Raw genomic sequence first — 17,306 nt, 5'->3', positions numbered from 1 at the left:
TGCTAAAGTAATCATCATAAAAGAGATAGTTACATTCTGTGCAGATCTGAAAAAAAAAATCTTAACCTGATGTTGGATTTTAATAGCTGCCATTCTGAACATTTTTGAATCAAAGTGATTTCACAGATACATGGCCACTGCAGAGATTCTAATGCTCAGGGAAAAAATGGCAATGCAGAGAAGAAGCCATGCAAATTGAAATTAAGCATGATAGAGCACGCCCAAAGTCACGGTTTCATATTGATCCTTATTCGAAAGGACAGGTCTCACAGCACACTTCAAGCTACAGGAGTCAATACAGGCCAAAAGCTTCAGCTGTAGAAGCCGCAGACACCAAACACACGTCACGGAGGCAAAACCAAGTGAAAGGGCAACAACAATGATAACTGGCTCCGCACATGCACAGGCCTCAGAACCATGCAAGGTAAAGCATTTGAGAAAGTCTCTCCCCCTTAAGAAAGAAATTTAGAGTCTTACCTTGAAGTAAAGAAGTCAGAAACACACAGAATCTCTCTGTGTGCACAGACACCAGTGGCCAAGAAACCTCATAAGAAACCAATCATGGTTCAACCCATCCAAAATCAAGCCCATGGGTCTTAGCACGTGCTTCTCACCAGTGAAACCAACAGGATTTAAAAGCGACAAACTTTGGCTTGGTCATCATACTCCATATTTTGTCTTCCATTTCTTTCCCAACGACTTGGCCTCTTGCAAACCCATTTCTAACTTTGCACCGCATCTAAGAATGCATTAGTGTCTCCAAAGGGCGGCTTTCCAGTCATTCTGTGTTTCCTAGATTCAGGTGGGTGGCCATGTTGGTATGAAGCAGCAGAACAACGTTTGAGTCCAGGGGCACCTTGAAGACCAACAAAGCTTCATGGCTTTGTTGGTCTTAAGGGTGCCCCTGGATTCAAACTTTGTTCTGTTTTTTCTTGTTCGGCACAACCCCTGTTGAAAGACTGGTCCTGGCAATTCCAAAGTTACGCTTCTTCAGAGAATCCTCATGAACAAAATTCAAGCCCCTCTAGACACAACTGACTTCTTGCACGTGCAGAAGGGCTTCTAGGCTCTCCTCAAGCACATCCACAAACTGCACTCAAAGTCAAGTGGGACCCAAGTTCCAAAACAGCTTGCAAAGCTGGGTGCCTTATGGCTCCTAAGGGGAGAAGAAGAAGCTTTTAAGCCCTATAGGGCACACATGGGTCTTGGTGGGTGCGCCTTTGGACCACAGCCTGGAATGGACACTGCTCTTTCAAGGCAGGAGCTAAAGGGAATTAAGAATTTAAGTCTCACTGAGTTCATGTATTCAGCCCTCCAGCCGAAACTGAGGAGACCTCAAAGTGCTTATTCATTTACTTCTCTTATACCCCACCCATCTTCCCCAATGGGGACTCTAAGCAGCTTATATCATTCCCCTCTCCTCCATTTTATCCTCACAACAACCTTGTGAGGAAGGTTAGATTGAGAGTATGTGACTGGCCAAGGTCACCCAGTGAGCTTCCATAGGAGAGTGGGGATTCGAACTTGGGTCTCCAGATCCTGGTGAGACACTCTAAGCGCTATACCACACCGGCTCTCAACTCTTAACTCTGACTGGATCACCTGCCTTCTGGGTTCTAACTCTGCAAGCACCACTAGGCAAGGAATACGATGCTAAATGTCACGTGATATATGCTAGAGTTCTTAAAAAGAACACTGTGAAGTCAAAAGGAAGTATTTGAATAATATATGGAATTTCAGCATTAATCCACTAGGAAAAAACACGTGTTAGGAAAGAGGTTTGTCAGCAAGAACTCTCCCTAAACAAAATGCTCTCTCCTGCACCTGCTGCAGCTCCAAGACGGAATGCACAGCTGCTTGCGCTCCCTTTAGGGTTCACTGGCACTTACCTTCCGGGGCCTGAAGTGTCCCGCACAATGTCACAGGGGTGTTTGGTTCCTCCTGAGAATCTGTCGATGCAGGGCTGACACACTTGGGAAGGGAAGCGGTGGAGACCAAAGATCCCCCCAAGTCCAGAGGCAAGTCGCTCCTGCCCCTAGAGACGCTCCGGCTCCTCAGCTCTTTCTCATACTCCTCTGCGGCCAATTTCTCCAAGTATTTGTATCTGAAAAGTCAAATTCCAAAGGGATGCCGTAAAGAAGGAGAAAGCTTGTTGTCAGCGCTTTGTTTATGGATGAAACACCTGCAGGAAAAAGATCTGCCTTCCTGGCACATGAGGCACTCGGCAACACTCACTGCTCAGTTAATCTTCCCGGTGAAAAAAGACGCACCAGAGCAATCTATATATATCTCTCTACCCAGAAAAATTTATATTATTCATATCAAACCAAGAGACATTAGAAAGTTCAGTTTGAAGAATACAGTCACTGTCTCCTTCTCGGTTAACATTTATCAGCTTTTCCTTTCTTTCTCTCACTCTCAAAAGAAAAGGCTGGAAGACTCAGTCCTAGTCTTGATGAAGGCGGAGGGGGAAAAATCTAGAGCCACACAGGAGAACAGATCCTGCAGTAAATAACGCCACATATAAATGTTTGGACTAAGAATGGCTTGAGTCTCCAAACCTGCTTCTATCTGCTTTGAGCGCACTGCATTTCATTTGGTGCTCTTTGGAGTCTACAATGGAAACTATTTTTTTTTAATCTAAAAGATTTCTCGGCTGGACTAGAGACATCCAATAGCTTGGATATGACGTCACATATAGTTTATTCATCAAAGTCAGTCGAAAAAGAACAAAGATACATCTGTTTTGCATTTGAGGCGGGCAGGATTTGCTAACTGTTTATTAAGACCAGCTACCAATTGTATTCTCCATACAGTGCTTTATACGTTCAGACCGAAATAACTTTGAAATATGTGCCCCTGCCAGATGTCTGCTAATTTTATCCACTGTTATTTGCTTGCAGAAACCATTTATGAATACAGATGTATTGTCTGTATTACTCAGATGTGAAACTGTGCAAAAAGGTGAATTGACACTAGCCTTCCGCATCCCACGTGAAGGCTGTCCAGTCTCCAGTATCCCAAAATGTCTTAATGTAGTGCCACATTGCCCAAAATGCTCACAAACCGAGCCACACTTTCCTACTAATTGCAGGTACACTCCACCATTACTTTGAGAGTGTGAAAGAATAAGAATTACCTATTTCAGAGAAGCGTGTCCCACTATCTTTCTGTACATCATTGTGTGGAAGGAGGTAAGCTTATACTATTGACTCATGCAGAGACACAATGGAAAGCCTCTCCTACGAGTAAGCAACAGTACGTCAAACTTCGCTCTTCTCAGTTTGCCATGGATGCCAGGGGGGAGGGAATTCCTTAGGTGGGGGGAGTGAGTGTGGAGTGTGTGACTGCGCTATCTTAGAGGCTGTAATTCTTCCAAAGAGCCTTTCCTCTCCCAGAGGAATGTCCTTGAGACTTTTGGTGTCAGCTTGCTTGTGTAGATAATGGGATCACATATTTCCCAGGTGAAAGATGGGTAGGACCGCTATGGCTAGGCAGGATGAATATGTTGTATGAATGACCATTAGGAGGGGTTTCATTCGAATTACCTATATTTGTAATTGTACCTGCCAAAATCTCCAGTTCTGAAACAGCATAGTTATGATCTGGATCATGTTTAAATCTCAATAAACATATCACTGCCAAAGAGAGTGCTGTTAAGAGTAACCTGACCCAGAGTCTGACAACAGTAGAAATGAGCAAGAGTCCAGCAGAACCTTAAAGACTAACCAAGTTTGTGGCAGGGTATGAGCTTCGTGAGTCACTGCTAACTTCTTCTAGCTGTATCTGAAGAAGTGAGCAGTGACTCAGGAAAGCTCATCCCCTGCCACGTATCTGGTTAGTCGTTAAGGTACTACTGGACCCTTGCTCTTTTCTACTGCTACAGACAGACTAACACGGCTGTCCATCTTGATTTATCCGCACGTAAGAAATTCTACTTTATCTTTGCATTGGGAATGGTAGCATGATCCCATCATACCCAGCAGAGAGATCCAGCAGCAGATGATCCACCCTTAGCAGAAGATGACCAGAAGGAAGCAGGGCTGGAGACCTCCATCTTACAGAAACACAGTGGATGGGCACTCACTCACCAGAGGTGTTAACAATTCAAGTCCCACAGCTTGGGAATTACATCATATTAAACTCTGTGAGGACACAGTTGTCTACTACATAATTAATTAATTAGCTACCTTATGGCAGTGTGTGTACTATAGCCAGGAGATCCTAAGATTGTCTGGCAGGCAGACGTTCTAGCTGTTTAGCGTTATGCACCACTAGGTGCAGTAAGGGTCTACTACAAACCGTTCCTTTAACATACAGGCAAGTTGCAAGCCCAGCCATGACTGCATGCACTCAAGCGCCACGAATCCATTCAAAAGAGCTGAGCTATGAATAGTGTTACACAGTTAAACTAGAAGGATTAAGAAAACCCCTTTCATCACTTTCTTAGGAATTATGCCCATGCTGGTAATTAGGATGGTAGTAAAATAGAAAAACAAAGTTTGAGTCCAGTGGCACTTTTAAGAGCAACAAAGTTTTATTCAAGGTATAAGCTTTCATGTGCATGCACACAAATTGACCTTCAATTAAAATCTTCAATTCAATTAAAATCTTCAAAATCGATCCACCTGAACTGATCTTCAATTAAAACAGGAATCATAGAATCACAGAATCAGAGTTGGATCTCCGGGGTCATCTAGTCCAACCCCATGCTGCACAATGCAGAGAATTCACAAATACTCCCCCCTCCACACCCGCAGTGATCCCTGTTCCATGACCAGAAGATGACAAAAAACCTCCAGGATCCCTGGGGGCCAAACTGGCCTGGAGAAAAATCGCTTCCTGACCGCAAAGTGGCGATCAGCATTTCCCTGGGCGTGTCAGAAAGGGCCAGGAGAGCTAAGCACTGAGGCAACCCTTCCTGCCCTCCCTCTCGTGATCTGCCTAAATTCACAAAATCAGCATTCCTGTCAGATGGCCAAGTATATATGCTCAACCAATCTAATGGAATGGGGTATTCAGGGGAGCTATACTGTCATCTAGGACACTTTCCTGGGAGTAAGCCCGATTAAATATCATGGGACTTGGTTCTAAGTAAAACTGCTTAGGATTGTTCTCTTTGTCTCTCAGCTGAGCAGATGGAACTCAGGGCTCACACAGAGAGCCTCTAACCCACAGGCAGGAACCTGAGTGACTAATGGGGTGCATGTGTTGGTATATCATAACAGACAAAACAGAACTGCCATCTACAGAGTCAGACTCTTGCAGGGGTAAGGTCAGCATTGTCTACTCAGACTGGCAGCAGCTCTCCAGGGCCTCAGGCACAGAGGTCTTTCACATCACCCACTACCTGGTCCTTTCCACTGGAGACACTGCCAGGGATTGAGCCTGGGACCTTCTGCAGGCCAAGCAGAGGCTCTACTCCTGAGCCGTGGCTGCTCCCATCTTCAGTCTTTTATGCTTCGGGCCCTCTTCCAAATGCTCTCACCTCTTTTGCTTCCGTGGCTTTTTGCTGCAAATACTGTTGAGCTAGAGAAATAGTAGCTGGCTAAACGCTTTACAGTTCAGGCTTCACATAAAAGGGACCAGATTGCACAACAACATCACACAACAGTGAGTTGGTAACTGGTTCACACAGACATGATCCAGTAGCATCATACATGAAACTGGATCAACTCGGTTTCTTACTCCCATCTGGTCAGCAAGTTTTGTGCACATTTGATGGATTTAATCTTGATCCTGATTCAGCCGCCTCAGCGTAATTAACACCCTTATATTTGCATTCCTGATAAGTAGTTTTATATCAGTTGGAATGCTCTGAAAGGCTCAGTTGCAAGATGTATATATCACTGGAAAATATTGTGACGTGGCTGGGTTGGAAGGTGGATACCAAAGACAATGGATTCCCAGGCCTGAAATGTGTGCCATATGCTCCACCTATTTAGCAAGACAGTAATTTTAGTCTGTCCTCTGGCAAACAAGGCCATGAAAATCATAGGGAATTAGTTGTTATTCTATTCCCTGGGCAGTCTGCCCTGTGGGCATGCTCTTGCCCTGGAAATTGTCATGGATTCCAGCTACAGGAGAACCTGAGGATATTAAAAGGGTGTGTGTCCCCTCCTACTCTATGTTAACGGTTACCTGAAGGTCTGGATCAGGTCCTGTATCAACTCACAATATCAAAAAATAACTGGGCCTCATATCCTACTTGCTCTACAAAATTGAGGCAAGCAAATAATTGTGCTCAGGGAGAAGGGACCCTAAAACCTTTCTGGATACCATCAGTTCACCCTGTGGTGGTGGATACCATCATCAAGTCACAGTTGGCTTACGGGGACCTTGTAGGGTTCCCAAGGCAAGAGACGAACAGAGGCGGTTCGCCATCGCTTGCCTCTGTGTAGCGGCCCTGGACCTCCTTGGCGGTCTCCCATCTAAGTCCTAACTGGGGCCAACCCTGCTTAGCTTCCAAGGCCTGACAAGATCAGGCCAGCCTGGGCCCTCCAGGCCAATCTCACCTGGAAGTGACCTAGGTATGCTGGGGACATCGGGGGGGGGGGACGACACTCTGGTTTTTGGGCAAAACTTTATGGTTTGAAGCTAATTCTACCATAGAGTTTTGTCCACAGATCAGAGCATCGCGCTCGACATGCTTGCATCATCCAGAAGTGACGTAGGCTTCTTCCTTCCCTTCCGGGAAGTGCATCCCAACCCCCATCCCCTGCCCGCTCGGCTAAGGGACCTGGCAACCCTATGCCCACGGCCCTACCACCTGCTTCCCCCACCCCTGCTGGTGGCACAAAAAGCAATTATTAGTTTCCTGCCAGGTCTTCTTTCCTGGACCTTTGCCTGCACTTGCTTTGGTAACAGTGAGTGAGGTGTTACATGCAGCCGCGAATTAAGCCATTCCTTGCCTGTCTATTTAGCAAAATGTTAACAAAACCAAGCACTTCTTAATAGCAGCAAATGCAAAGCAGGCCAAAGCAGCTGTAAGTAGTACAAACCTCTCTTCTCTTGCTTGTCTGAGTTCCTCTCGTTTATCTAGATAATTACGACTATAAAAAAAAAGATGCATACAATTACAGAGAAAAATAAAAATAAAAGGCAGGAAAGAAGAACAGAGCGAAGACAAGAGAGACAAAACAGGAAGATATAAAGCAGAACGCCTGTAATCTACGGATGTTACAACGATAACTTTTCTCGTTATACTTGTCTTCTATTAAGGGATATCTACTGACTACCTCTATTGGGATTATCCAGGGAGCTGACTAATGTTTTCCATAGGAAAATATGGGCATGATCCGCCACAGTTAAGACTTTTTATGTCCCACTAAATCAAATGGGAGTGCGGCTCATCTGCCTTGGACCTTTGGAATATCTAATTGGTAGAACTTATGGTTTGAAATTACTGTTGGGGAAATTAAGCTTCACATTTATATTTGCTAGATTCGAGGCCAGTAGAACCTTAGGGACCATCACGATTTTTGGGTTATAAGCTTCAGAGAGTCAAAGCTATCTGACAAAGCTTTGACTCTCAAACGCTCATACCCGGGAAATCTTCAGGTGCGTGGCCGTGTGGGTCTGAAGCAGCAGCACAAAGTGCAAGAGTCCAGGGGCACCTTTAAGACCAACAAGGTTTTATCCCTGGTATAAGCTTGAATCTGAGAAAGTGTGCTTGCATACGAAAGCTTATGCCTTGAATGAAATTTTGGTGGTCTTAAAGGTGCCACTGGACTCAAGTTTTGTCCTGAAAATCACGTGGGTCTCTAAGTGGCTGCTGGACTATTCTGTTAAAGACCAACAGAGCTACCCTCGACGACGGAAGATTCGCCCGCAGCTGAACCAGACTACCAGGGGAGAAACTGACGTGCAGCCGGCAAGATTGAAAGCTTTATTTCCCTCCTGCCTCAGAGACTCTGGCTGGAGCAAGAATCTGTTTTTAAAGACAGAATGAGACAGGTTCAGTAACTGGGTTCTTTTTAAAAAAAATTGTTTTGGACTCTTGCAAGTGCTGATGTTTGTTCTTTCGTAAAATAAATTGTCTTTCTCTTGAAAGACTGTGGTTAATAGATGTGTATTTGGGATCTGAGAAAGAAAGAGCCCACGGCACCTCTAGTGAGTTTCCCTTTCTCCAGGCTGGGAGGAGGGCTCTATCACCGGGTGCATTACAGCTTTTGATTTACAAGATTTTTAAAAAAGCATTTATATGTGTGTAATTGGGAAAAGCTTTTATAGAAAAATGAAGTATTTAAAGAAGCCTAACGGAGTCCTAATTCTTGAAACCAGTAAAGAAGAGGAGTCACACTTAAACGAACACGGGACGCTGCTGGGTGGTTATCATATGCTGCAATTCTTAGTTCCCCTAGAAGTGCAAAAGCAGGCTAATGTAATATTATCAGATAGCTGAAAGCTTTATACCAAATACAACATATGTTTTCCCCCCAGTGCTGTCACCTGACAGCAAACAAATCATTACCAAAAAAAAAGAACATCACCTACTTGAATTTGTTTCTCTCTTCACGCTCTATCCTTTGTAACCGTTCCTCCCTCTCCCGACGTCGCCTCTCTCTCTCGGCCGCCAAGGACTCTTGATGCTGCCGGTATGAGGATGTAAGAAGCCCACCCAAGGATGGCCTGTGGGTTTAAAAACAAGCAATAAACACCCCCGCTGGCCTGCCCTGTTGTAACTCTGGATGGCACTCACAGAGGTGGTCATTTTAATTATTTATTTATTTAAAACACTTATTAGCCACCTCCCCCCCCCTACAGAGCTCAAAGCCACTTACAATATAGATGAATTACATCAATTACAATACACTAAAAACTGGGAAAACAAAATGTCAAATCGTAATTCAGGACTGCTGGCAACTTAATCAAACGTGGTCCTAAATAAAACCATCTTCCCCTGCCACCTAAAGATCGATGGGAGGGGAGCAGGGGCACCTCCCTTGGGAGACTGCTCCATAATCGTGGGGCTGCCACCAAAAAGGCCCTCTCTCATATACCAACCAAACAACCTTTTTTGATGGATGGGACAGTCAGGCGGGCCTTTCCCTCTGATCTTAATTCCTGGGCAGGAACACATGTCTTAACTGGGCAGGTTAGCAGTTACCATGAAAAAACTATGGTTAACAGAAACTGAACTATAAAGACATCTTCCTGTTTATAGCAAGGGGACGATAGATAAATCATTTGCCAGAGACAACTTTATAGAAGGGTTTGAAAATGCTCCCAGACACATGGGGGATTCTTTGAATTTGTAATCTTGAATCAATATAAATGTAAAAGCTGCAATTGGGACATTATTCCATGTTTGCATAGTAAGGGCCTTGAAGGGTTCCATTAATGGGTGACCATCAGTGGAGAGAATTCTTTTCCAGTGGGAATTATACACCACACCACCCTCCCACCTTTCCACTGAAGTCAATGGACTTCACCACTAGTCTTCACTTGCCACTGAAAATGCAACAAGTTCTGCAGGGTTTTTTGAGCTCTTTGGATGCATCAAACAAGCATCAAATAAGGCCGGAACATCATTTCATATATAATGCATATCTTGTGGCCATCGCTGCTGCTATTTGTTCATTTTAAATTTCTCTTAGTTTTAAGTTATATGCTTTTATGGTTGTTAATCTATATATTGTTACACGCCCTGAGCCCGCTTGCAGGATAGGGTGGTTTATTAATCAAATCAAACAACAACAACAACGATGATGATGATATAAAATTGGCTTTTTAGAAAACAATTCAAAAGGTTTTTTGTTACTGTGTCAGCACTTCTACATAAATGATCAGGTCGATTCAGGGGGGTCGCTGTGTTGGTTTGAAGCAGCAGAACAAAGTTTGAGTCCAGACTGGGCACCTTTATGACCAACAAAATTTAATTCTGGGTATGAGCTTTCATGTGCACTCATGCACACAAAAGCTTTTACCCAGAAATAAACTCTGTTGGTCTTAATGGTGCCACTGGACTCAGACTTTGATCTATAAATGATCAGGAAAGCCAATGCAGGAAATTACCAGTGAATTTCCTTCCTATTCTTTTTAGGTTATGGGTAATATTTGGACTTGCGGGGGGGGGGAGAATATGGGGGAAGAAAATGTTCTATAATGAAGTATGAGGGAAACTGAAGGATTGCAGGGATGCCAGCCTCCAGGTGGGACCTGGAGATCCCCTGGAAAAACAGCTCATCTCCAGACTACAGAAACTTGTTCCCCTGGAGAAAATGGATGGTTTGGAGGAGGGACTCTGTGGCATTGTGCCCCACTGAGGTCCCTGTCCTCCCCAGGCTCCACCCCCCGAACTCCAGGAGTTTCCCAGCCTGGATCTGGCAGCCCCGAGGACGAGCACACTTTCCACCCTTCCCCTTTCCACCCCGGCAGGGAGAAAAGGAAGAGGCCGAACGGATGCGTTATTATGCCAAAGCAGCCCCTGACAGGTGTCTTGCTGTGAGAGGACCACCCCCTCCAGTGTGTGTGCCTGGGGAGAGAGGACCGGCCACCGGGGGGGGGGGGGCTCACTGGCAACCAGTGGGGTGGATCCTCCCCCCCCCCTTGCTGAGCACAAATGGAAGCCTTCCTCACCCATCTTCTGGCTGCCAAGAAACATACAAATTCCTTATGTTGCCACAGCAAGCTACTCTCTGGGGCACTTTGCAGCTATCGTGGACAACAAAGAAGTATCCCATTGGATGACAGCCAACGGCAGGAAGGAAGAGATATCTTACTTGCTACTTACTTATTTAAGGAGTGCTCGGCTACTGACAGAGGCCTCTATAGTGCGATGGTGCCCCGGCTGCAGTCTCAAGTACCAGGAGTGGCAATTATCGCACAGCCTTAACTGCCCTTCCTGCTCTGTAGCAGACCTTTCCATGTGAACTCTCAGTCTGGGGCAAGTGATGCTCTGTATTCTTGGTGCTTGGGGGGGGGGGAACAGTGGGAGGGCTTCTAGTGTCCTGGCCCCACTGCTGGACCTCCTGAGGGCACCTGGTCTTTTTGGCCACTGTGTGACACAGAGTGTTGGACCGGATGGGCCTTTGGCCTGATCCAGCATTGGCTTCTCTTATGTTCTTCTGTGAAAGTACACTTTCGAAAAGCCCCATCCAATGGAAGAACCGCTTAAGTTGGAGAAGACTTCAAACTTGAACCAAAAGGAAAAGAGGAGTATAAATATTTTTGATAATTTAATAAATGCATGAATAAACTTTAGATAGTGGAGTGGCAGGAGAGGGGTAGGATCGAGCCCAATGTTCCTCTTTTCATTAATTGACCCATATAACTAACCAGGTAGAAGCAGCAAGGAGAAGATGTGGGACGGTGGGACGGGGGAAAAGGTGAATATTCGAACAATTCTAGCTTTTGGGAGGAAGAAAGTCCCAGTATACTGAAATTCCTAGCTTCAGGTTCCTCTAACTACCTTACCAACAATGCGGCTCTATCTCCAAGGCCAGCAGAAAAAGGAAAAGGATTCCTATGAGTGGGATCTTGGTGCAGACATTTGCTAAAACGAAATTCAAGGACCAAAGGTAACCATGTCTATGCTGGGCCGCCCCGGGTGGTCTCCCTCCTCAAGGAGATGACCCAGCAGCAGCCGCTCCTGGGAAGGAAACTGAGACAGCTACTTCAGAAGGGCTTATCAAATTTTTTGCTTCGGAGTCTGAAGGAGGCCGCTAGCGTAATTAGTGGATACATTTTACAGATAATGTAAGTGAAAACAGATGTGGATTTATTTCATCCAGGCATTAATAATAACTCAAGTTTCTGGAATAAAAGAATTAGTACCGGGAAAAACAGAAAGACTTGCTGCCACTTGCCTTACAAATAAGCTTTAATAAAAATGTGCATGATATAAGGGTAAGCTAAGTAAACTTCTCATAACCAGAAGGGGCAGGAGGTGGATTGTTACTCTGATGACACCCGTCTTTTTTTTACCCCTTGGAGTGGTTTATACAAATAGCAGGTTATAAAAGAGAATGATAGGTGGAGTCCCAATGGCAGCAAGTCAATTTACGTACAATTTCAGTAATTTTTATGAAAAGTCAGAGGGGGAGGGCAGTTCCTTTTAATGATTTATAGAGGAGACAGTGAACATTTTCACTTAGTATCAGTAAGCAGTGTGGCGAACCCCATCCATTCTTTTCCTCTGTTATTCTGCAAGCACTAGGCCAGGTTAAGGAGACTGATCCTCACAGCTGTCTTGCTCCTCATGTCAACTGGAAGCATTCTGCTGGCTCACAGGAGAGGCAAGGCAACCCTGACTGGTTAGGGTAGGGGTCCCCAACGTGGTGCCCATGGACAACATGGCACCTGCGGACCCACCTAGAAAGTAGGTGGGTCCAGGTGGGGCTTTTGCACAGTACAGCTTCTGATTGGCCACTGGAGATCTGTTTGGCTGTGCAGATTAAAAGACACCCTACCGAACAGAGCTTCTGCCTGAAATGCTAAAGAGTAACCATTTTGTGGTTGGTTCCACCTCCTGTGGCAGCCATTTCGAAGTTGTGCCCACCACATGATGCCAGAACTCCAAAGGTGCCCGCGAGATCCAAAAGGTTGAGAACTCCTGGGTTAGGATAGTCCATGGGACCAGTCAAAGCCACAATATCCTTGTTCTAACTTATCTTGCCCACAGCTACTCTCAGTGATGTCATCACCTGTACTATTTGATCCCTGATCGGCGGGGTGGGATACACTCATGCTTTCAGAAGATGGTGAATTTTACTACATGCTACAGGGGGGGGGGAAAGAAGAGCATAATTTGGAGATCCCATCTGGGTGTTGCCTATAATATGTAGCATCAAACCCCTCAAATCCCAACTGCATTTATTGAAGATAGATTCAGGTGGGTAGCCGTGTTGGTCTGAAGCAGCAGAACAAAGTTTGAATCCAGTGGCGTCTTGAAGACCAGTAAAGTTTAATTCTGGGTATAAGCTTTCATGTGCACATGAAAAAGTTACATCTTGAATAAAACTTTGGTGGTCTTAAAAGTTGCCACTGGACTCAAACTTTGTTCTCCATTTATTGAAGTCATTACAAAACAGCACACACCATTAGCAGCCACAAAACAGACAATTCTGCAACAAAATCCTACCACTCAATGTCTGGCAGAACAGAAAATTCAGAGAGAGAGAAAGAGAAACATAAGGGGAAGTTGTTTCCAGGGCCGTGGTGTGACTAGTGAGAAGGCCCTGCTGCAGATGGATGCCAGCATGCTATCCATCTGAGATGGTACTCTGAATAGGACCTTTATAATAATAGTCAGGTGCAGTCACATCACAACACAACTGACTTATGGAAACCCTTTGTGGGGTTTTCAAGGCAAGAGACGTTCTGAGATGGTTGGCCATTGCCTGTCTCTGCTTAGCAACCCTGGACTTCCTTGGAGATCTCCCATCCAAGGACCAACCATGGCCAACCCTGCTTAACTTCTGAGCTCTAACAAGCTTGGGCTAATCAGGGCTATTCAGGCTGCTGGGTACCAGAAGATATGAAGGTGCGGGAAGAATCATAAAGGAGTAGGTGCTCCCAGAGATACTTTAGATTCAGACCGGTCAGGGCTTTAAAGGTGCTCTTAAGTGGTGCCCAGAAACAACTAGGTAGTCAGTGTAACTTCTGAAGCTCTGGTTTCACATCGTCATCTGCTCACTGACTACAATGACGAGCATGGCATTTTGGACTAACAGTGTTCAAGGACAACTCCATGCAGAGTGCAATGCAACAAACTAACATATAAGCCACTCAAGGTAAAAAATGATCAGGACGGCATTTTTTGGTTCCAATAGCAAGCACCGTTCCCTTCAGAGATCTGACGAGATTGGGCTGTACCATGCTGCCTTCCCTCTTTCCTTCCCTCACCTGGTGACACCACACGCCATATCTCTCTGCAATGTTATGTAACAATGTGGTAGCCAAAACTGAACCCCGAGGGACTCCACAGGTCGAGTTCCATGCAGGGAAACAGTATTCCAGCATCACCACTGGTATCTATCCTCCAGGGAAGACTTTGCAAACGGTTCCCCCTAATTTGACAAGTCACTCTAGAAGCACTGTGTGAGACAGGATGGACCACAGGTCTGATTTGTTCTTTTGCTACCAGGATTGACAGCACTGAACACTTCTGAGAGGGTCAGGAATGCTAACATAGTTTCAGAGTAGTCTTCTTGGTCTGCAATAGAACTACTAGATTCAAGTCCTACAGAACCTCAGAGACCAACAAAATGTTCAGGGTAGAAACTTTCGAGAGCCAGATCACCCCACTCCCCCCTGCCACACATTCCCAAAACAGGGCCTGAATCCTGACTGAAACTGATCTAGGTCATTAGTTCACCCAAACTCACATGGAGCTGCCCCGCCATCTCTGCAACTCGAGGTGAGGATGTCTTTAGCTAAAATTAAGCCCTGTCCCACTTCTAAGGAAGAAGATGAAACAGTACAGAGCGCTGGATATTTTTTTATTGGGAACAGAAACAAAGAAGGATACTCCTGGCGACAGTTCAGTATTCTACCCTAGAAGCAGAACTGGAGGATATGCGGGATGGGGAGAGCAGGTTAGCTGGCAGGGGAAGAAATAAAGACTGAGGGGAAAATATGTTTATCCTGGCAACGTGGGTAGCCCGGAATGGGAAGCTGAGAGTGTTTCCCTTTCGTTTGCCTTATTAGAAGCGAAATGCACAGAGGTGGAGCTGCCAGCGTGCCAAGATGCGTTTACTGTCAGAAGCGCAGAAGGCACCGGTGGTTCGTACTCCTCCAGAGAGCTCCCCCGTGGCTAACAGACATTTCACAAACACAAAGATCTGCAGGGGGCATCGAAAAAAAGGAGACCAGACTTGTGCACAGCGATAGCTGGAAAGAGCCATTGCTGGACAGCAAAGGAGAAATATTCCAGGAAGGATTTCCCCCTACTACTGTACAGTAACCAATGGAACATCAAAAAAGACACAAGTCCTGATACTCTGCAGAAAAGTGGCCTAAAGAGAAATCATTCTCCCCCCTCTCAGAGTTCCTTCTTCCTGCTCTCTGCAGCCGGGACATAGCGACCCTCAGCTAAAGTTCCAGAAATTTCATAGATCAGATAAATTACTGAGTAATAATGGAACAAAGAAGAAGAGATTGGATTTATACCCCGCCCTTCACTACCCGAAGGAGTCTCAGAGCGGCTTACAATCTTTGTTCCCTTCCCCTCCCCACAACAGACACCCTGTGATCAGTGTTCCCTCTAAGCTGAGTTAGTGTGAGCTAGCTCACAGTTTTTTAGCCTCCGGCTCACACATTTTTGTTTTCGCTCAGGAAGGATGGCTCCAGAACAAGCTAATTTATGCAGCAGCCAAATCTCCTGCTCACAACATTAATGCCAGTAGCTCACAAAGTCGAATTATTGCTCACAGGGCTCCATAGCTTAGAGGGAACATTGCCTGTGATGTAGGTGGGACTGAGAGAGCTCTTTCAAGGACTGCCCTTAAGAGAACAGCTCTGAAAGAACTTGTGACTGACCCATGGTCACACCAGCAGCTGCATGAGGAGGAGTGGGGAATCAAACCTGGTTCTCCCAGACTAGAGTCCGCACTCCTAACCACTACACCAAACTGGCTCTGATCCAAACTGACCACAACACCAAACTGACCACTCTTTCTTTTTCTTGCATGACCAATCGCTCTTGGTTCCCAAGTGCTAAACAACATAATTAGAATGTAGGATTCATTCATTTTTTTAGGGTAATAATTTGTATAATTTAAAAATCTGCAATTTAAAACTATTAAGTGTAGGCATCAGCTTCTCATCAACCATAGCACTGTATTTATCCAAAAGGAAGACGATCCTGAATGTAAGCTGACCACCCCCTAAAACATGTTATAGACAAAAAAAGTTTTATCACTACACATACTCGTGTATTCGAATGTAAGACGACCCCCTCTTTTTCTGGATGGAGCACTGTGGGGGAAAAAGCCTAGGCTTCCTTTTTGTGTAAGTAACTGCTGAGATGATGGAGAGTGCTCATGCATGTGGGGGTGGGGTCTTCCTTTCACCCCCAAAAGAAGGCTGAGAGGGAACCCGCTCCCTAATTCTGGCAGGGATCATCCCTAACTCTGCCTGGAGGCAGAACCAAGTTTGAATCCAGTGGCGCCTTTAAGACCAACAAAGTTTTATTGAAGGCCCTAAAGGTGCCCCGGGACTCAGACTTCGTTCTTCTGTTTCAGACCAACATGGCTACTCACCTGAATCTATCTGCCTTGGAGGCAGTTGGGCTGAAAGCACCCCAGTGGGGGGGGGAGGGGGCTGTGTCTCAGGGGCAGGGCCTTTGCTTGGTGTGTGTGTGGGGGGAGGCCCCAGGTCCAACCCCCAGCACCTCCAGTGAAAGGATCTGGCAGTAGGTGATGGGAAAGGCTCTTGCCTGCTACCTTGGAGAGCCACTGCCAGTGTGAGTGGACGATATGTGGGATTCTGACAGATTGACGGTCTGATTCAGTGTAGGGCAGCTTCATGTATGTTTATGTCTGTTCTCAGTCCCAGCTCCATCCTCCTTCTAGGATCCTTCGGCAGTTAGAGGACTTGTGTCCTCGGCAGGGGGGTTAATTAGAACTGGTGGGGAAATCCTAGTTAATGTTTCTTCACAAGATTTCTTAATCTGCAAAGTGCACGGTCCCCTGAGAGGTTAAAGGATCCTGCGGGGAGCACGAAATTAGTCCAGATCACCCCCGATTCCAGTTCTAACCAGATCGTGGGGAGAGGGACTTGAAAACACTGCTCTCCTCACACTGTAGTCCAGTACAGATGGCCTCTCACCCTGCAAGGAAAGAGAGGAGGCGTGAGCACGCTGGCCCCACTCCAGACGACTGCCTGGTAGTCTGAAGAGTATGCTCACACAGAGGGAGAGGAGCGTCTCCCTTTTTCTCGACTGTCTATGCCAACAGCTTGGGCTGGGGAGCAGCGGAATTGGCTGGGGTTCTTTCCACCTCTGCCGGCTAAAAAAAATCCGCAAGTCTGGGATGAAGCAAAAGATCCAGGATGGAAGATGAGAAAAGCCCAGCTTCCAGTGGATCCCTGTGATCAGCGGGCAGTCAGCTCCTGATTCCCCCCCCCCCGGGAAAAAAAGCACACCTTGGCTAGGTACAGGGCAAAGGCTCCCCAGCAGGAGACGAGAAGCTACTTCCCGTTCGATCCTTCTGCAGCTGACAGTCGGCTTCTGATGGCTCCAAGTAGCCCATTCCCTGTGAGCTAGCAAAACAGAGTTGCAAACAGCTGAACAGCCCATCGCTTCCATGGCTGCTCAAATGCCACGGTCCAACCGAGTGCCAGGATGACGTAGTGGACGGAAG

General features: G+C 46.0%; 1 protein-coding gene across 1 annotated transcript in view; it reads right to left on the bottom strand.

The window, feature by feature from the left end:
• Nucleotides 1–17,306, bottom strand: part of FHOD3 (formin homology 2 domain containing 3) — a gene marked incomplete at its 5' end in the record, with an annotated part of 113,085 nt that overhangs the window by 81,625 nt on the left and 14,154 nt on the right. The window contains 3 exons of the mRNA XM_015411417.1: nt 1,890–2,104; nt 7,002–7,052; nt 8,497–8,631. Of these exons, the coding sequence (XP_015266903.1) occupies nt 1,890–2,104; nt 7,002–7,052; nt 8,497–8,631 (401 nt within the window). The remainder of the gene's footprint in view (nt 1–1,889; nt 2,105–7,001; nt 7,053–8,496; nt 8,632–17,306) is intronic.

Source organism: Gekko japonicus, unplaced genomic scaffold (assembly GCF_001447785.1).
Source record: "Gekko japonicus isolate JY-2015 unplaced genomic scaffold, Gekko_japonicus_V1.1 scaffold3547, whole genome shotgun sequence".
Classification (NCBI taxonomy): domain Eukaryota; kingdom Metazoa; phylum Chordata; class Lepidosauria; order Squamata; family Gekkonidae; genus Gekko; species Gekko japonicus.
This window is presented reverse-complemented; position numbering and strand designations above follow the sequence as displayed.